The 21,516-nt window shown below is 43.7% G+C and overlaps 1 protein-coding gene across 1 annotated transcript in view; it reads left to right on the forward strand.

The window, feature by feature from the left end:
• GRIA3 (glutamate ionotropic receptor AMPA type subunit 3) overlaps positions 1–21,516 on the forward strand; it is a gene marked incomplete at its 5' end in the record, with an annotated part of 145,261 nt that overhangs the window by 108,614 nt on the left and 15,131 nt on the right. The window contains 3 exons of the mRNA XM_084294144.1: positions 4,511–4,709; positions 19,545–19,792; positions 20,353–20,467. Of these exons, the coding sequence (XP_084150270.1) occupies positions 4,511–4,709; positions 19,545–19,792; positions 20,353–20,467 (562 nt within the window). The remainder of the gene's footprint in view (positions 1–4,510; positions 4,710–19,544; positions 19,793–20,352; positions 20,468–21,516) is intronic.

Raw genomic sequence — 21,516 nt, forward strand, 5'->3', positions numbered from 1 at the left:
ACTGCTCTGGTCCTCCTCTAGCAAGACTCCTCTCTTGCACGTAGGACCTTTGCCTGGGGAAGTGCATTCCTCTTCAACGAATCCAATCGTGCCCACCTCCCCCTGCTCTCAGCTGTTCTCCATTTTTTGTCCTGTATCTGTCTGCTTGGGTTATGCAGCTTGCAAGATCTCAGGAGCAAGATATTTTTACTGTTCTCTGTGCATAATACACTGTATGAACAGGCAGCTCAACACAGACGTTTTGTTATTGCAGCAATGTGGCACTGAGGTTTCACTGGTTTGGAAAATGCTTCTCCTCCTGCACATCTTCACCTCAGCAATGCATCTGTCCTGCAAGCAGAAGGGGCAGCTTCTGATGCAAGTAAGACATTTCCTAAGGAAAACTGTAGGGAGAATGAGCACACACCATTTTGTTTCCGATAGTTCCATGAAATTTGTCCAAAGACCCTGTCAAGTCTTTTCTTCATCTTCCTATTTCAAGAGGTGCTGTAAAGCAAGAGGGCCATGGGACCCTAGAGCAGCAAGATAAAGGTAGTTGTAGTGTGTGCAAGTGAATGTTTAATCTCCTTAGTCTGGCTCTGAAGCTGTCAACCTCACTGCAGGGAGGAGGAATTCAAATCCAGGCCTATCTTCATCTCAAAGATGGAAAGTATGTATTGAAAGAATGAATGAAAGAGGAATGAATTTCACCTGACATAGCCATGTAAAAGCAGTACAGTGTGCTCCGGTCAGGCATCTCACTTCTCTCCATACTTGTTGGAGACAGATGGGCACCTTCAGATCTATCCCACACTATAGCAAGTGAGGTAAATCTTGTTCGAGGGTGTCTGTCTCCTTTCTGTCTCTGCGATGGCTCCAAAGGGAGCCTTATTCAATGAGTTCAGTTGGCACTGCTTTGTAGATGGCTAAAATTAAGTTTTAGCTGATGTGAGAGTTTGATTTGGTGTGTAGGTTATCAAGTTTCACAAAGCAGCTAAAGCAAGACCCTAACTAGTAAGGGAGTTGGCCAACAAGGGCCTTAACCATCAGGCCCAGTCAGCATGGGTTTATGAAAGGCAGGTCCTGCTTGACGAACCTGATCTCCTTCTATGACAAAATGACACGCTTGGTGGATGAGTGAAAGGCTGTGGATGTGATCTACCTTGACTTCAGCAAGGCTTTTGACACCGTTTCCCACAGCATTCTCCTCAAGAAACTGGTTGCTCATGGCTTGGACTGGCGTATGCTTCGTTGGGTTAGAAACTGGCTGGTCCCAAAGAGTTGTGGTGAATGGAGTCAAATCCAGTTGGAGGCCAGTCACTAGTGGCATCCCCCAGGGCTCAGTACTGGGGCCAGTCCTCTTTAATATCTTTATCGATGATCTGGATGAGGGGATTGAGTGCACCCTCAGTAAGTTTGCAGATGACACCAAGTTAGGTGCGTGTGTAAATCTGCTCGAGGGAAGGCTCTGCAGGAGGATCTGGATAGGCTGGACCGATGGGCTGAGGTCAACTGTATGAAGTTCAACAAGGCCAAGTGCTGGGTCCTGCACCTGGGGCGCAACAACCCCAAGCAGAGCTACAGGCTGGGAGATGAGTGGTTGGAAATCTGCCTGGCAGAGAAGGACCTGGGAGTGATGGTTGATAGTCGGCTGAATATGAGCCAGCAGTGTGCTCAGGTGGCCAAGAAGGCCAACAGCATCCTGGCTTGTATCAGAAGCAGTGTGGCCAGCAGGTCTAGGGAAGTGATTGTCCCCCTGTACTCGGCTCTGGTGAGGCCGCACCTCGAGTACTGTGTTCCGTTTTGGGCCCCTCGCTACAAGAAGGACATGGAAGTGCTTGAGCGAGTCCAGAGAAGGGCGACGAAGCTGGTGAGGGGTCTGGAGAACAAATCTTATGAGGAGTGGCTGAGGGAGCTGGGTTTGTTCAGCCTGGGGAAGAGGAGGCTCAGGGGCGACCGTATTACTCTCTACAGGCAGCGAGTGGGGGTTGGCCTGTTCTCCCATGTGCCTGGTGACAGGACGAGGGGGAATGGGCTAAAGTTGCGCCAGGGGAGTTTTAGGTTGGATGTTAGGAAAAACTTCTTTACCGAGAGGGTTGTTAGGCATTGGAACGGGCTGCCCAGGAAGTGGTTGAGTCACCATCCCTGGAAGTCTTTAAAAGACGTTTAGATGTAGAGCTTAGGGATATGGTTTAGTGGAGGACTTGTTAGTGTTACGTCAGAGGTTGGACTCAAAGATCTTAAGGTCTCTTCCAACCTAGAAATTCTGTAAAATCCCAGAAGATGCTCACTTGACACCTGCAAAGAATGTAGGGTGAGGTAGATTTCTTGACTTGTTCCATTATTCTGGTGTTATATTTCTGGAATTTACTTTTGCAACCATTCGGTAGCCCTCTGTTGAACACTGCTGCAGCGCAGCCCCAGCTCAAAACTTGGAAGCCTTTTAACCTCTTGGGAGGCCCTTGGGAAGGGCAGAAATGCTTCCTCTGCATGTTGGTGATCCATCAGACATGTGCCTGAGGAAGCACACACAGGCCAGAGTGATGGCGAGTTCTCTAAGAGTTCATACCTTGGAAGTCATTGCTTCCTGATGGACAGAGGTGATGCTTTGCTCCTTAAGCTTCCTTAAGCCATGTAAACATATGAACCACCTGGCCTATCGGTACGGAGCTAGTGCAGCAGTCCCTGGGGCTGGTAACCCATAGGAGCCAGCCAGAGCCTGCCCCTCCAGTGGGAGCAGAGGTTCTGTGTCCTGGGGAGAGGAGAGCGGAGAGCAGTTGTGTTTCACCGCTTAGCTTGTTTATCCACATTCCTCTGGCCTATTCCGGACTGCGCTCTGTTTTGGTGGTGTTGGCAATAATTTTCTTTGGTGTGCCCTTTAATGTTGGATGGATTTTTCTTTCTTTCTTTCTTTCTTTCTTTCTTTCTTTCTTTCTTTCTTTCTTTCTTTCTTTCTTTCTTTCTTTCTTTCTTCCTTCCTTCCTTCCTTCCTTCCTTCCTTCCTTCCTTCCTTCCTTCCTTCCTTCCTTCCTTCCTTCCTTCCTTCCTTCCTTCCTTCCTTCCTTCCTTCCTTTTTCTTTCCTTCCTTCCTTCCTTCCTTCCTTCCTTCCTTCCTTCCTTCCTTCCTTCCTTCCTTCCTTCCTTCCTTCCTTCCTTCCTTCCTTCCTTCTTTCTTTATTTATTTTTATTTCTTTCCTTCTTTCTTTCTTTTCATATTAATTTAATGAGATCTTTTCATGGCCCAGGCGATCTCAGGCTCTGGCCAAGTCTAGGCAGATTACTGGCCAACCCCCCTTGTGTGGGCAGGGTGGGGACCCAGCACCAGACTTTTGCTTTTTTCCCATCTCCATCTGTTGGTAGGACAACTTGTACCCACTGTCTGGGGATGGCACTGAGGGGCTTGAAGGAAACAAACAAACAGGTAAGAGTTTTCTTGTTTTCTATTTCTTCCCTTCACACAAATTGAGGAGTGCAACACCCAGGTTCTGTGGATTTCATACATTTGGAATTGAATCTTCCTCCACTTATATGTGTAAAGAAATAAGGGAAAACATAAGAAATAGTTCTGTCTCAGCTCCTGAAATGATTCCTGATCAACACGCTGTGTTTGAAGAATGTGCAGTGTGCATGGCAAGCAAATTCCCCACCCAGCTGAGCAGAGTGGTGCTGGTGTCCTTCAGCCCCCAAAAAACATTTTGAGCCTGATGTTCAATTGCTTTAAAGCAGCAAAGAGCTTTTATAGACACACAGTCTAGATCTCCTAACCCATAGGTGTTTTGTAATTGTGCATTAATACGTAGGAGGGTTTTAGTCCTTACGGTTTTCTTCTTTGAAAAAACACATATATATATTATTTTTACTACTTACTACAACATTGTTCTGGTGGTTAAAAATCTGGAATATGCTTGATCTGGAACAGTGGGCTTTAGGCATGCAAATTTCAATTAATATAAAGCAAATCAGTTTCTTTCCCCGCTTCAATATGCAGATTCAGTGTGTAATCCCTGCTAGGCCATGATGCTGGATCATACTGGATCATTTTTATTGTATTAAATTGGATGTTTGCTCATGCCTTTTTGCTGTTCACCACATCTTACATTTTAAAAGGTATTTTTTTCCTTATGGCTGGTCAGACCCCAAAGAGCCAGTGATGCTGATACGCCACAGCAGGCAAATCAGTCAAGGGGGAAGGCTGGCCAAACAGAGAAAACAGAAGTCTTTTGGCAAAAGACACCCCCAGCAAAGAGTCTGTAGAAGTCAGAAGAACTTGCTGCCTGAGCCTCTAGATGGAGAGGGCTCAGAAGAACCATTATTTCTTTGTCCTTGTTTCCACTGAAAGACTTAAGAGGGTTTAACTAATTAAGAATAGGTACATGCTGAGCTTGCTCTCCTGAGGAAGGCTATCAGGAGCCTCTCCACAGATGTCTGAAGGATGAGGACAACAGGGTTGTGCATGTGAATTTCTCTTCAACAACAAAGATAAATCAAGGAATATCTTCGACAAAATTTGATGATATGTGTTTTTCCATAGATCTCTCTCAGGGCGAATTGTCGGAGGAGTCTGGTGGTTCTTCACTCTCATCATTATCTCTTCCTACACTGCTAATCTTGCTGCCTTCCTTACGGTGGAAAGGATGGTGTCTCCCATAGAGAGCGCAGAGGATCTGGCTAAACAAACAGAGATAGCCTATGGCACTTTGGATTCAGGCTCAACCAAAGAATTCTTTAGAGTAAGTTGCATGCTTTAAAACAGTTCTGTTAAATCTCCATTAGAGCTTTTCTAAACTGTATGTGCCTGACACACAGGGTCATAGTTTTCAGTCATTTGTTTCTACCTACCAGTAAAGCTGTTCTGATGAAATCTGCTTTGTGCAATCAGGGCAAGCCTGTGTTCAGATTTTAAAGATGCTTTTTAAAAGGCATTTTATCAAGAATTGGTAGTTTTGCTCAACCTGAAACATCCTAAGATGAAAAACCTGACCTCTGCTATTGTGGGAAAGGTCTCTAACACCAGTTTCCAAGCCTTGCTCTGATGAGCAATAATGCAGTCATTAGCACAATATTTAACAACGAAAACTCTTGGAGAAATGACTCTCTTGACCTACTTGTTCTGTTTGCCCAGCTGGCAGCCATTAATGTCATCCAGCATCGGTGTTTACTTGCCAGAATGAGAAGGGGGTGGGAAGCATATGTTGCCATTTCTGTGTGGCGCACTGATTGCTGCTGTTGCTGTGTCTTCATTGCTCATGAGTGTCTGGCTGTGGCTGTATCAAACAGCCAGGAGTGAAATAATTGTACCTCAGCATGCTATCGTGTGTTCACTTTGCTGATAGAAATGCTGGGTTTGCAGTATTTGAGGATGGAGGGATGTACATTTATTTAAGATCATCCTTTCTTTCTCCACTTGCCAAACTACAAGCTGCATAGGAGGTCATTAAAAACTTCATAGGAGGTTATTAGAACTTCTAAATAAGCCCTCAGACTACTTTTTTGTATCTAAAAATGCCTTCAGACCTTTTATTTCTGGTCTTTCCAATGGTGAACTGAAATGCTCAGCCCTTTCAGGAAGCTCCCAGCTCTCTCTCAACAGTGCCAATCAAATGCCATTCAAGCCAGCATTTATTTGTATAGAAAAGTGGTCAGTCTAATTATTAGCCAGGACTAATTAGTGCCTATCACATATCCTGGTCAAATGCAATTGTGAGGGAAGAGGGAGCAGTAATACCCTTGCTGCTGTAGGCTGGTTAAATATTGATGGCTCTCTGAATTTGCTTAAGATGTTGAATGTTTAGGCTACACATAAAAAAGGAAGTAGCGAGCAAAGACTGGAAAAGCTGAGACTCTTAAAATAAATAACATCATCAGAGATACAAGACTACACACACATAGGCAGGTGTGTATAAATCTGACATAAAAAAAATAAAAAAAAGCCAGCAGTGAATACAAAGATATTTTATGAATTTTTTTGTACTCAGCCTTACCTATATGTAATGTCTTCCTATAAAAATGGGTACTTGCTAGTTCTTGTTTATCCGTGGTGGCAGATGCATTACAACAGCTTCTCTTTTGTATTAAAAACCTGTAAGATAAACAGTGACCTTGCTAAGGGTGACATAAGTGTATAAAATTTTGTATTCGGATTAATTGTCATCCTCCGGCAGTATTATCTGTACAGGAAAATGAGTTGAGTGGACCTGTCAGAAAAGGTGGTAAAATTTGCTTAGAAATATTGGTGTTGTTTACAGGCACCATTGTGTGCTTAGGGGAAAAAGATCTTCCTAGGAGTATCTCGTTACATTAATACAGGAAGAGCGATTGTCTGAGGGTGTTTCTTCATTTCCGTAATAGTTTGACATAACATGGAAATCCCTTCTCATGTGGAGATCAAAGGAATGAATGTTTCTTGTGAAAGGATACAAAGTCTAGTGAACGTGTGAATGCTTTGTTGTGCTGATAATAGTCTTGGAATGAGCTGTGACTATCATGGTGCTTGGAGAAAGTGGGGCTCTACATGAGGATGATCTGTCAGGAGCTGCCAGCTCCATCAGGGCAGAGAAGGATGAGGTGGGGAGAGAAGAGAGCAGAGCCCTGGTGCAGCAGATCCGGGCATAATGCCCATTCAGTGAGGTCCAGGTGGGCCAAAATGGGGAGGAGAAGGGGCCCCAAGTTGTGCTTACTTTTTTTTTTCATTACTTTTAAAATTATATTCAAACTGTGATTGTTTCTTCTTGACAGTCTCAAGGCACCCAATATCATTTCAGTTGTATTAACTTTTGCAGAGTAATTAATTTGAGCGGAGTGATGCAGCCACAAAACTGTTGTAATTAATCTTCTTCAGTTGATTTAAGAAGGGCAAAAATTTTGCCATATATTAAATACATACACTCACATAAATACTTCATTGTATGGTCTTTATTAGCTACCTAATAAGGTGGTAATGATGGCTGTAACTTGAAATAACTCTTGGAGGACACTTGGTTTCTGAGTGCCTGCTGCACAGAGGATGCTCAGTCTGTGCTTTGGGCTGTTTTTCTTCCTCTGAGCTCTTTTTGCACCGCTTCTGGAGCACCACTGGGAGTGATAGTGGTATGAGCCAGAAAAAGCCTTGGGTTCTGCTGGGTTTACTGTAATGTTTATTCCCCTTGCAAGGGGAATATCCTCATCCTGCCATTCCCCACCAGCATTTAACCAATTTGAGAACAGCTGGCTGAGTGGGTCAGGATCATAACTACTCAGCGAGAAAGGACGATTATAACTGAGGGGATAGCTACACGAGCAATTTAGTGCAGTGCTTATTCTAATTTCCCGTACATATGTGTGCACACTGTGGCTGTGACATGTGAGAGGTTGCTAAATCTTCCCAGGTGATGGGAGAAGATACCTGGATGTGAGCAGGAGGTGAGCACGTGCGTAGAGGCACCAAAAACAGTAACTTGGCTTTGCAGCTGGGCCTTGGCTTCATACAGGAGGCACAGGGCAAAGGCTGTCCCAAGAGCCTGGAGAAGAGAAGGCTCTGGGGAAGCCTTAAAGCAGCCTTCCAGGAGTTAAAGGGGGTCTCAAGGAAAGCTGGGGAGGGATTCTGTGTCAGGGAGTGTAGTGACAGGACAAGGGGGAACAGTTTTAAATTAAAAGAGGATAGGTTTAGATCAAATACAATAAATTTTTCACTAGAATGGTGAAGGTGGTGAGGCACTGGAACAGGTTGCCCAGAGAAGCTGTGGATGCAACCATCCCTGGAGGTGTTCAAGGCCAGGTTAGATGGGGCTTTGAGCAATCTGGTCTAGTGGCTTCCAACCCAAACCATTCTGTGATACTAAGATCCCATCGAGAAGCTTTTCTGGGTTTATCTCTTGATAGAGGTGTAATGCTAAGACATTTCTTAAACAAAGATACTGATCAGATATTGATCTTCATGCCTTTTGTTGGGCAGTGAAAGGTGCTAGACTGACCACAGTGAGGGAAAATCTCCTAATGCATCACAGAAGGATATCACATAAAAGAGCTTCATGTACCCACCATCTCATCTACACAGTTTTAGAAATAGCTTCTTTAGATCCTTCAGTCCATGGCTCCTTTCTGCCAGCTGCATTTCCAACTAGGATCACTTTGGAATGTTTCTTTTACAGTGTGGATACCTATCTACATGGAACTGGACCGATACCAGCCCCTCATTTCACATGAACAGATGGTAACGACTTCTAGCCGCTTCACAACTGGTCAGATTCCAGCTAGTGACCTATTTTGTAGTGTTGCCTGTTTCCCTAAATGTCACAGTGCCTTCCAGATAGATGCTAACCCAGCAATGTAGATTAAAGCTAGATACAACATTGCTGTTTCGAGCATGCATGTTGAACACTTGTCAGTGTGACATTGCTCTTACAGTTAAAACATTAGAGCATATTTTTTGTAACATTTTCACAGCAGGGTCTATTCACTCTCCTCAGTGGTTGGTGACTCTCTGCATCAGGGTATTTGTCCGCCCAGTATATCTAAGAAACAAATGAGCCTTCCTATGTTTTTATATTTGTTGCTCGTTTCTGCTCAGAAACATTTTATGTTTTGCACTAATTAGCTTATAAAGGCATTTAAATGGCAATCAATACATTACACCAATTCCCTTTTGGCTTTCAAAGGGCATTCATCCATTTTGAAAATGAGAAGAACCTCTTCTTAGATATTTACTCGCATAAAGTCTCAGATTAAAGGCTCAAAAATAACTTTCTTTCTCTTGAAAACCAACGAAGGACTGTACTAGAAAGCAGTTACAAATAGCAACATTGCTCCTTTAAGGGCATATCTGTTAAAATTAATATTTTCTAATACATTCAATTAAAGCTTCAGCATATATGAGCAGCTCATCAAATCAATATAACATCATTTAATCCAAATTCAGCACTGAGCCTAAGTTTAATACCACAGTCTAATAGGTTTCTGACCTCCAGTATGCATTTATTCAAAAGGTGTGAACTTTACAACTAATTAATAATTCTTATGTAAAGTTCGCTGTATTTAAACTTCTGTAGAATAACATGTTTCTAGATATTTAGAAATAGAAACTGCTCTTCAGTTTATTGTGGTTTCTTTTATATAACACATTCTATAACGTTCTAACATTCTGTAACAGATACCTGTGTTAAGAGGCTTTTGAAAGGTTTCTTTAAAACAACTTGTATGGTAGGTGTTTGGTCATTAGTAAACAGCTGACCAACCAGTACACTTCACTGAAAACCTGAAATTTCAGAAGGTATCCTTGAATTTTATGTAATATGACAGGATGAAATATTGAGACATTTAGCAGATCTTCCATTAGGTCTTTTTCTTTTTTTGTGGGAAACTGAAGCATCTCATATCATACCATTGCCAATGTAGTTAATTACTGTTAACTAAAACTCAGAGCAAAAAAAAAGGAGGCCTCAAAGGACTGATATTTTATTGTACAACTTTGTATTTTCCTCAACAATGGTTTCAAGGATGTCCCTGACAAAACAACTGCTATCCAACAGTTCGCCAGTGCCTCAGATGAAATGGCTTGCTGTTCTCAAGTCAGTTCCTTTTTTTTTTTTTCCTGGAAATGGCATCAGTTCTTGGGACTGTTAGGAGTTTCGGCAGAAAGGCCAAAGATCCTTTGGGTATGATGGTTGTTCTGCTACAGCTGGTTACTCCTGCCTGGCACTGATGTTCATTAGTAGGGGACAGAGAATTTGACACTGAAATTGCTTGTGCTGTTGATAAAGAGAAGACTTCAGGCTCAGTGCCTGGAGAAGTCAAACAGGATGACAGCCTTCAAGCACAGCTTAGATACTTGAGATATTATTTTTAGGATTTTTTTTCAACATTGTATGAAACTCACAGCTTAAATTAAACTCTCTGTTACTTCAGGACACATGGGAGCAATAGTTGAGTTGAGAACATCAAAGAGCCAATGAAACATGTTTTTCTGGTGCCTCCTTTGGGAAGGCTTCACTTCTCATTGCATTTGGATACCCTACCCGGACACTTAGTAGTATCTTTCTCTTAATTAATGTTGTGCTAGGAAGCGATACTGTTCTCTTACTTCTTTGCAGGAATTCAGCACTTAAAATTCCTTTTCAGCAGTTTTCTCAAAAAGTTGTTCTTTCTGAGTCACGCTCAAATCCAAGCCCTTTCTGGACCTCATACATACACAAATATATGATATAAAAACATTTTTAAGACACGAAAAGTCATACTAAGAATGGGCCTAAGATGGTTCCCACTTTCACTTTTTCTCTCTTCTTGGTTTCATGAAGTATGAATCAGCAAGAGCAGACAGAAAAGCATGCGATGTCCTGGCAAGATGCTTTGTGTTTCTTTTAAAAAGAACTTTAAATATAACTTGTTTATCTGATAAAACTAAATCTGATATAAAAATATATATATTCAAAAGATTAGTGCCAAAGCAGAAAGTAAACATTTATCTGAAAAAATAGCAAGAGAACAAATAAACAGATCAACCCCAAATTCCTTGGGGGGGAAAAAAAAAAAAAAAAAAAAAAAAAACAACAACAACAACTCATCAAAAGGATTTTGAAATACCTTCCATTAAAAGCACTTTGGGTACCTAAGACCCTTTGGGTGTCTTTTCTTCAGGCAGTGCTTTGTAATGAGATGAACAAGGTACGGCTGTGGTGACACCCATGGGTCCCTGCTGGATGCAAAGAGCCAACTGCCTACGGTCATCCCAACCCAGCCAAAAGAGTGCGGAGACCCTGAGACCCTGAGGCCCTCAGCATGAGGGTGAGCTGTGGCCAGTGAGGCCAGTCCCTCAGGGTGGAAAGCCAGGTAGGAAGGGGCACAGCACAATCCCAAATCCATTAGGGAGAGAGGGAGAAATAATGACTCTAATAGGCTCTGAAGCACTAGCATATTATGCACCAGTTAGAAGATAAAGAGCTCATTGCTTTCCTCTGATAAGGTTGTAGGAAGACGAGAGGCAAGGGAAATAAATTCTACCAGCAAACAGTTTAGTTGAGGGAAAGCCATGAATTACGACCCAACAGTTGCCATGTGATTTTTGTGCATTTTATGCAATCAACAGTACTGAGACCATCATTAAAGCCTATTAAAGCCACCATTGTGAATTCTGTACCTGCAGTGCAAAGGGTTTCATTGTAGTTAAACTCCTTGATTTTTAATTTCAAAATTTATTTTGCCAGTGAAGATGAAGGACTTGTTTCTAACACAGAATTCATACACATTTTCCTTTTGCCTTTGGATAAAACTATGATTAGCACTTTCAAGCTTTCAGTATTCCTGGCACTGAACAAAACAACACAGTGATCATAACAAATGCCTGACAAAAATATTGAAGTGTGGTTGTATTTACGGACTTTAAAGAATAGAACATCACAGAAAAGTGATAGCTTCAAATATGAGCTGCGTTGATCTTTGATGCACAACGTGGCAGCAATTAATCAGAAAAAGAGCTATGTTTTAACCGCTGTTCTACACAGAAAATATGAAAAGCTTATTCACCCATATATTCTTCTCTCCCTTCCCTGTTTGACATAGGTGAGTGTGTAAATGGATACTGAAATGAAAGCATGTGTGCAGGGAGTTCACCAGCTCTCTATTGCGCAGTGATGCACAGTCTACTTGTAGGTTATTTTCTCTTAATTTGTCGAGCCTCTCTTCTGCCACATGGATAACAGGCAGTTTTAAAGATGACAGGAAATCAAATGTGACATAATTATAAAAGAAATGGTTTCCCATGAAGTGATCTAATGTCCTTAAGCCTATGGATTGAAAAGGAAAATGTATCCTTATGGGAAGTAAAATTAGCAGCTCATCCATCATCCGCTCCTTGGCAAAGGATGTGTTTGTGTGGAAGCAGGGGTTAAGGTGCCCGAGCCATTCTACTAACTTCAACAGACAAGCCAGGATTCAGTGAAGCTTTCAATCAACATTTAGTAACAAATATTTGAATAAATCTCTCCTTATCTTCAATAACAGATGGCATTTTCCTATCAGCTCTACTTGTGTTCCTTGTTAAGGCTTTCCAGCTCACATACATCTTGATCCTGTTCAGAAATTGATTTCTCTAAGTCCAGGGTTGCCAACTGCATTGCGCAGGGGAATTTTGTGCTCGGGTCCAGCAGTGAGCATGGAGCCGAGCCCACAGTCAGGATGAGTGCAGTGGATAGCAGAGGGTTAATCAAATAATCATGTCTGCACTAGAGGAGGAATCAGGGAGTGCCTCAGGGGAAAATCACTTGCTGTTTGAACGCTCTACTTCTTGGAGAACAGCTATCAGATAATGATAATGACATTACTCAAGACAGTGAGGACCCTGGGTTTTCAAGTCTCTCCTACTTTATTTAATGTGACCATGTCACATTAATACATGCTTGTTAGGGATTCATTTAAAATACATGGGTGCTGATAAATTACTTATAATGCTGCTACTGTTACTTTTGCAGAATTAGAAAATACATGGAGCTTTAGAAACTCTAAAGATGAGAATATGAAACATCCCCTCTTGCAGTCCGCTGGGGTTTCTCCCTCATTGCCTGTATATTGGCCTGTTTTGTCTGGAGCTGAAAACTCATTAGGTCTGACAGTGTTCAGATACTATGCTGGAAACACTGTTCTCTGTTAATTTATTAAGGGCTGAACTCAGCGCAGGGCTGGGGGCTTGCTTGGTTGCCCAGGCAAGACTAGTCTGCTAAATGTGTCACGGCTGGAAGGATGCCCCTCCACCTGATGTAATCCTGCCCTCCAGCCATTCATACACCAGGCTCCTGCTCCCGGGGCAGACAGACAGACAGGTGGACGGACATTCACACAGCACAACCGTACTGGTCTGCAGTGGTGCCACCAGCCCCGTTTGTCACCTCTTCCTCGTGGTGAGCACTCAACGTGCACGGCTCCGACCATGAATCACAGGAGGATTCACAAAGACAGCTTGTCTCCTGGTAAAGACTTTCATTTTAATTTTCCGATCAGTGTTGCAATGTGCAGGAATGGATGGCAGCAATAAAGCGAAGAGATGAATCTAGGCACAGGCTGAAGTTAAATATTGTGCCAGGAAGGGAAGTTTTAAATCTTGATTTACATACTGCTCCTCAGACTGTTACTGACATGTCAGCGAAGTCTCATTGCAACCAGAGTGACTGCTCGCCTGTCTGTGTGAGCGGAGTGCATCTGAGACAAGGTGTCTGTTACAGCAGCTGCCCGCTGCTAAAGCCCATGTTTTCAAAATGACCATGATGCACAGGAAGAAAGCCTCAAAAGAAAATTCTTACATGCTATTTTTACAAGATGGACTTTTCTCTTGTAATTGGGACACTCTGAGTGTCAGGTGTGGTAAAGCAGGAATGCTGCTGGAGCCTGGAGGATTTTTTGCAGGCTTCGTCCCCATCCCCTGCATGTGCAGTGCTGATGATGGGCCTCCCTGCACACCTCCTCCACCTCCAGCTCCCTCCCAGGCTCCAGCCAGGCTCTGCCCAGGGGTGGAAGCAGCCAGGGGCTCAGGGGTGACTGCTCCAGAAAGTGCTCACTGTCCTGACAGCCCCCGTACAGCGCCTGGCCAAGCCTTCACCTCGGGAACCCTAGAAGGAAACAGAAGGCCCTGGGCTTGTGGGCCTGATCCACCAGCTCTCTGAGCTTCGTTTGCCTCAACTGGGAAAGGAGATTACTACTTCTAAGCAGAAGTTAGAACTTCATTAGCATTGGCAACAAACCACCGTGACAGTGTCTCCCATCCCAAACTTGACTGTGAACTATTCACCCTTTCCTTTACATTTATGCGTACGTTTTGTATATTCCTGCAAATATAAGGACTAGTTCACATACACGTGCTTTGGCCTTGCTTATCAGCAGTGTCCCCCAGATCCATATGCTGTGGATAGGGTGTGGGGGCTGGGCTTGCTGAAAGAGAGGCACCCTGTGTGCACTCGTGGCTTCTGACCTACTTTCTTCTTCCCAGAATGTAATAAAAACAAGAGGTTCATGTAATGATGGGATTGATTTTTCTGTCCATATAGGTAAGTAAATTGCTGGCATCACAAGTTATCTGTGGCTAAAAGCTGTGACATTGATCTATTAGACTGTGCCCTACGACCTTCAGTAAATGACATCCCTGCCTTCATGTCCACAGCTGGGAAAGGAGACTAACATGCCCTCGGGCCTTCTCTGAGACCTACTTTTTCCTTCACAGTAAAGAGCTTGGAAATCTCAGGCAAAGGCACCTTAGCAATAATATTTATCACATTGATGTTGTCAAAGCAGCAGTGTTAGGCCAGGCTCTGCCTGCTTCAGAGATGGCATTTGGCCAGGGGCACCTGCCCCTGCTTTGCACTCCTTCCTGAGGCTGCTCTGCACCACGCTTGCAGGCGCAGACAGGCATCCATCTGATCAAATCTTGTCCAGAAGACCAGGACAGTGGTAGCCACTTGGTTGTAGTTTGCCACATTGCGAGCAGCTCCCAGAACCAGTGGGTCTTGAAGTGATCCCAAAGCCAGGCAGCAGATGTGGTAGCAGGGCAGTCTCCCAGTCCCTTTTCACTCCTGTTGAGTAACTTGCTTTTTAACGGTTCATAAGCTGCTGGATTCATTACCTGCTGTAGAAGAGCTAATTGTGCATGTGGAAAAAAAGCAGTGACGGATGATAATGAAGCTCAGGTTCACACTTAACTACTCCAGTTCATATCAGTGAGGCGTGCATCTATATAAAGGCAGCATGCATTGTTCAGATTAAATACCTACACTGTTTTTAGTATGGACCTTTGTGTTTTTGTGTCAGTCTGTCTGACTTAGGGCTATTAATTTCCCTTGTTAGAGAGCTATAATGTGGTGACAGGGCTGGTATAGTAGAAGAGCATGTGACCTCTGCTGCTGCAGGTCCTTTATAGATGTCCCTGCCTATCCCTGTGGTCAGGATGCACCATCCAGTTTGCAGCAGTCTATCTGACATCTGCTGCGTGTCCACGTTGCATTTACTGCATTTCAGTGCATACTGACCTACTCAAAAGTATATAAAGCCTATATATAGCCTGGACCCAGCCCTGAGACCAGGCAATAGTAACTGGCATTCTTCTGAGTCTTCTCCCTCTTCAGCCCACCAGTTCCATTTGTTACAATAGCACTGTGGTCATGAAATGTTCTCCCACTTGTCCTTGGTTACTGTGGGCATCTTTTCTCTTTCTCAAGTCTCTTGTTTCTTTGTTCCTCTCTTTCTGTTTTGAAGACAGACATAAAAAATATGAATCAGTATGGTCTGAAATGTTAAATGTACAGACTGAAAAAAGAAAGAATGTGCAGTTTATTTTAAAAGTAAAATTGATTTAGGTTAATTTGGCTCATGACTGGATTATCACCGGTAATCATCTGTAAGAGAACATTTTTGCGCTTGACTGCCATGAAATAATTTCCTGGTGCCCATCAGAAGAAACAAAGGTCCAGTTTTGATCTTTTTAACAAAATATTCCATTAGCATGCTAGAGGAGGGAATTTTGAAGAAGACCTGCATGTAGCGGAGGAGGGGGCAGAAAGGGCTAAACTGTCTGAAACAGGCAAAGGGCAGCTCTGTAACAGACTTCAGCTCTGGAGGAAAAGCACTGCTGCTTTCAAATACAACAGCTTTATGACACTCAGGAGTGGAGGAGCTGACACAACGTCACTTTTAGCCAAAGTGTGAGACAGATGTCTGCAAGGGTAGAAGGTAATGCAGTCAATAGGATAAGGCTTCTGCCACAAATTCTTTAGAGGTAAATTTAACCAATGTCAAATAACCCTGTGAGAGGTGCTGGCTTTTGTGGTATCTCTTCAGGCAGTTTTGAGTATGCAAATGAGGAACCAGGGTGTCTGGTCATAGTGCTGTGGGGCTGGGTCAGACGACGCTGAGCTGCTGATGCTGGAGGGTGGAAGCAGTAGGCATGCTGATGGGTCACTCTAATGCCATTCTGCCACTGTTCTGCCACCAACCTGCCACCATCCTTCTGCTGTCCTGCTGCCATGCAGCCACGCTGCGCACACAGGCCCGGCCTAGGTCATGCCACACATCTTGATGCTGGTTCTTGGTTTGGTTTTCTGTTGAGGTGCTGGAGCCAAACCTGCTCAAAAACAGGGAGATTTGCAAGGCAAAATTAAATTAAAAATGTGGATGGCTTGACTTGGCACTTCCTTTGATGATAAGCCCACTGCCACCTGGAGGAAGCAGGCATTTGGGCGTTGGGTGGTGACAGGTCCAGCGGGAGCTGCCAGCCTGATGGTGACACCGTGGCCTGGTGGCGCCAAGCACTGCCCTGTGGGTGCATCGCCTGGGGGGGGGAGAGAGGCTCTATTTATGTCTGCAGCAAGGGTCTAATCATGGAAAGGCGCTTTAATGTGTCCTGAGGCCTAGATGAAACACTGAAAGTGTTGCTTTTCAGAAAAAAAATATATACCCTTGAAATCCCAAGGAAATGTGTGTGATGTAGTTCTTGAGAGCAATATCAAAGAAATAGGAGTTGCAGAGCACAGGAGTTATTGCAGTTAGGGGCTTTGAATTGGCTTAAATCTTTGCTTTTAAGCTTTTTCTTTTTTTTTTTTTTTTCCTAAATATCTCCTTAAAAGTAACACTTTAATGAGAGGGAGAATGTTTTACTGACACTGAACTCTACCAGACAGATCTGTCCAACCTTACTCTGTGTGGGAGCATAAATCCTTTGTGTACCAGGCACCTCTGTGGCCAGACCCCCTTGCAGCTGTGACTTTTAGGGGCTTCTGGTTTGGTTTGTCTGTTTTTTTGTGTTTTGTTTGGTTGGGTTGTTTTTTGGGGGTTGTTTGTGTTTTTCTTTTTGAGGCAGCTAGAAAATTGGATAAGCATTTACTCCAAACACCATTTATCATTTCATCTCTTTGTGTGTTTGACCACCTTTAGCCAACCAGCCGTTTCATTGAGTGGAGCAGATGCAAAATATGGTCCCTAGGGCAGGCAAAAACACCCTGGTGCTTTCCCAGATGCCAAGCCCAGCCTCAGGCTGTGAGAAGCAGCACCAGCCTCACAGAACACAGCAGCATGGAGCCTGCACAGATACCGTCCCTGCTCCCGGGACCTCAGCCAGGCCCTCCTTCATGGACTCTGGCCCCTCCAAAACCAACTTTCCTTATGCATTTTTTTTTAAACTTCCTAGCTTGCACATTTTTGTCTACTTAGATCAGACCAGACTGCTGTACTCATTTAGTTAATTTGCTAATAACAAGGTACTGCAAAAATCCCACTTGGCAGAAAGAGGTGTGGGCAGTGATCATATAGAAGTGTCCTGATTTTTATTAACTAGATCATTCAGAAAAGTAAAATGAAGGTAGCAAACTCTAAAACCTAGTTTATTTGTTGAAGTTTAAAATAAATCTGTGGCTTTATATTTTTGAATCATGGAATTTGGGTTTTTGAATGATGGATGATGATGTTCATTCTTTGCCCTTGAAGCAGGGACCATGCTTTGCTCAGACCATTTGCAGCTCTGAGTGTGCTTGGCACTCATCAGATAACTGTTATTATTAACAGTGCACAGATGTATTGGCAATTGCTTTAAGGAAGGCAGGCCAGCTGGAAAGAGCATGAAAGAACTTATTAAAGACGCATTCCGGTGTGAGTTAGAAGATGAAAAGGAAAAGAAATTATGGTTTATCTGTGTAATTAAAGGCATGCTATACAGAGGAAAACAAGCAGAAGCATACATAGTATCTGCACTATTTTTGAAGCCAAACTACTTTAGCTGGCTGAGAGATTTAAGAGAACCAGTAAAGCCAAAATTTTTACCTTCCTTTTGTCCTTTAGATGCCCATTTCCAAATATAAATGGGCAGGTGCGTTTGTATTATTTATGTTAAAAGAAGATTAAAGTTGTAGGGACGAGCACCTTGAAACTAGGACACAGCAGAATTAGCATTGCTTATGCAGTCCGTGTGTTGGCCAAGCAATCTGTTTCTATTACGTTTCTGCGTGAGCAGATTGCATGAGTAGAGCGGGCAGCTCCGGCCGTGGTCAGCCCCATGCTGGGGGCAGTGGCGAGCTCTGCACCTCACACAGCTGTGCACAGATGCCCATGGGGCACGAAGAAGGTGGCAGCCACCACACCAGTGACATGCACCACCTGCGGGCAGCTCCCAGAGCCCCGCAGGGACACGCCTCCTCCCCACATAGCCAATCTTCATCCAAGGGGTGTTTGCCATGCAAATCCCTCTGGCTTGCTCTTAGCACCCCGCCCAGCCAGCTAGCTCCTAATGAAGCCACATTGCATTGCCGTCTCTCGAATTTCCTATTGTCAATGGTGCTGATTTTAATTGGTTTGCATTTTTCAGCTCATCAGGAAGGATAATTAAAATAAAATCTTGCCCTCCATGCTCCTTGCTCTCTGTCATAGCGATGCTAGCTGGGTATTTTAATCTGAAGAATGGTGAAGGCAGGATTTACTTCCCATGAAATGTTTGCAGGCTGGCTGTTAAGCATTGCATTATTCAAAACACATTAAATTGTCCTGAATGAGGAGGAAACGTGTCTTGATCATCAAGCTGATGGACATTAACAGTCTTCTGCCACAAGTTTGTTAAATTTGAGCTAGATTTAGCTACTGCATGTTTAATTCCCATTCTGCGAGGAAGGCTGTGGACAGGAAACTGGCAAGGAGTAGGAGGCATAAATTCAAGATAAACACAGCCTGGGCTGAAAGCCTTATATAAATCCTTGGGATTTCTAGACTGGAGAGCAATACGGTAAGTGTTACTGCCTTCTATCGACCAAGGAGGGAAGTTTAACTGGTAGTGCCAGATAGGGACACCTTGGAGCCTTGAGGTGGCTTTAACATCTAAGGGTGGTTTAAATCGTACTGGAGAGGAGGTGGGAGAGGGGGAAGTAATGCATTTCTCAGCATTTCCACAGTCACAAAACCTGTGTGCTGAGCTAGAGGCTGTTAGCAATGGCTCAGTCTCAAGAAACAGGACAAATTTAAAAAAATATGTACATGGCACACAAGCAGTTAATCAGCAATTACTTCAGCTCATTGCTAATACTTGTGTTTACCATCTTTTAGGAGAATGGGAAACTGAATTTTGAAAGTTTGATTATTACATAAGAAAGGCTTTTGTTACTGCTATTTATATCCCTCATGCGAGCACCACTGTAAGAGGCCATTAGAGCTGTTCTTGCTTCCTGTATCATAAACCTTACACCGCTGCTGTGAAAAGCAGGCTCCTGCTTTGCTGGGAACATTTAATAAGCAAGCAGCGGTGTTTCCTAACTGTGAGTGAGCACAAAAAACATTGCTGAGGAGATGTGTGGAAAGGAGAGGCTGCTTCTGCAGCTGTTGGCCAGGGCTGAGCATCGTCCCCTTGGCTGGGTGGCAGAGCAATATGTGTGAAGGCAAACCCACCTCAGGAAGGCAACCACAGCATTTTTTTCATTGTGACAGAAATTAGTGAAAGAAATGCTTGAAATGTGTCCCCCCTCCCAAGCCCTTCCATGGTTTTGTAGTGCCCAGGGGGTTTTGCTGGTTCAGCAGCCCCAGGTGACGCCACGCATCCCCGGTGTCCATGTTGCTCTTCATTTCCCCCCTTTCCTGTCTCCCAGAGATCAAAAATTGCCGTGTATGAGAAAATGTGGTCGTACATGAAGTCAGCTGAGCCCTCCGTGTTCACCAAAACCACAGCAGATGGGGTGGCGAGGGTACGCAAGTCGAAGGGGAAGTTTGCCTTCCTGCTGGAGTCGACGATGAACGAGTACATCGAGCAGCGCAAGCCCTGCGACACTATGAAAGTCGGCGGGAACCTGGATTCCAAGGGCTATGGTGTAGCCACCCCCAAAGGCTCAGCATTAAGGTGGGTGGAATAATATAACAATATCCATGTTGTTATAGTATTCCACCTACCCTGATGTATTGTGTTGTCATTTTCTTTCTTGTGGATTTTGAGGTAACTTTTAAAGTTTAAAAATCTTCAATATTCCATGGAGTTAAATAAGACGGTAAATTACGGTTTCGTTTATTTAATGCATCCATTTTTTTAGTGTTCTCTTCGTGTTGTCCTTTCTGATTGTTTGTTGCTGTTTTAATTTTACAGTTCGATGGCTTTTTCAATTTAAATGGTAAAAGCCGAGTTAACCTGTCATATGTGACAAATGTTAGCTGCATGATGTGGTGTTCTTGTTACTTTTTTTCTCAAAGACGATTTCCCCATCCCGCACACTTCAGTTTTGAGCAAATGTTATCCTCCATGCCACCTTCCAATATTTAACCCTGTATTTGCTGTACAAACATTTTTATAGCTCCACGTTCTGTGAAATTTTAGCCAATTTGTCCTCTTGTGCTCCTTTTTTTATACGTTACGATTTCCTAAGCATTTGTGCATTTTTCTTACAAGTTATGTTTTATCGTTTCAAGAAATGCTGTTAACCTGGCAGTATTAAAACTGAATGAGCAAGGCCTCTTGGACAAATTGAAAAACAAATGGTGGTACGACAAAGGAGAGTGCGGCAGCGGGGGAGGTGACTCCAAGGTCAGCCTCAATGTCACCACAATCGGGTACCTTAGTGGAGAGTAATCGGCAAGGCTGTTATTGTACTCGCCAAGGAAAAAAAAATGCAGATCAAAACTATCAGAATAATTGCGGTGGGGAAAAAAAAAAAAAAAAAAAAAAAGCCATTTGCTTGCCCAGTAGCTCTTGCAAAGAAACCATGTTGTTTATCGTCGGCAGCAGTTTTGGTCGAGCTTGGAAACCTCATTGAACTAACAGAAAGAAGCTCTGTGTCAGTGGGACCTGCGCAGCCAGCACTTGTGGCTGCTCAAGGAGATGCGATTGCACCCAGCTGTTGTGTCAAATCCTGAGGATGAGGCTTTGGGGCCTCCTCTGTGACTTAGCTGTGGGTTAGAAGCATTGCTGAGAGGCTTTGTGTGTTAGAAAGGGCTCCCTTCCCCTGGACTCTTCTGGAGACAGGTCCCCAGAGAGCCCAACCTCGGATTTGGTGGCAAGACTGATGCCAGTGGGTTCTGTGGCTGAAGTCTGGTCTCCAGAGTTGGGCTGTGTGCCATAGCTCAGGGAAGGACAAGGTGGCTGCTAGATCATGTGCAGTCTGCGGTCACTCAGCACTGATCACAGTAGTGACATTAGCTAGAGCAGGCTGGATATTATCAGTCCTCTTGGGTACAGGAATTACCAATGAATTTAATTTCAACTATGGAATGCTAAAAGTTAAGCAGTGATGGTGGTCACCCATTAATGGTAAAATACTGGCAATAACAGCAATGTGTAAGGAGTTAGCACTTACAGTGGGTGAAGCTGAAACAAGAGATGTTGTTTGCAGCAATGCAGTGTATTAAAATGATGCAGTAAAGTAGAAATTCATCTTAAGGAAAGGTTTGGGTAGTTTTGCTTAGAGTTACCTTTTATATGACAACTGCCACAGTACACAGGAACAATGCACTTGCATTTGCTGTGGTTTTCAAGCATGGTTTAAAACCCCAGCTCCGGTGGCACCACTGACAACACCGCTATTGCCTTTTGTGGCAGAGGGTCCCCTGCTGCACCCAGCAGCCGTGCCGGAGCCA

Source organism: Netta rufina (genome assembly GCF_964035555.1).
Source record: "Netta rufina genome assembly, chromosome: 12".
Lineage (NCBI taxonomy): Eukaryota > Metazoa > Chordata > Aves > Anseriformes > Anatidae > Netta > Netta rufina.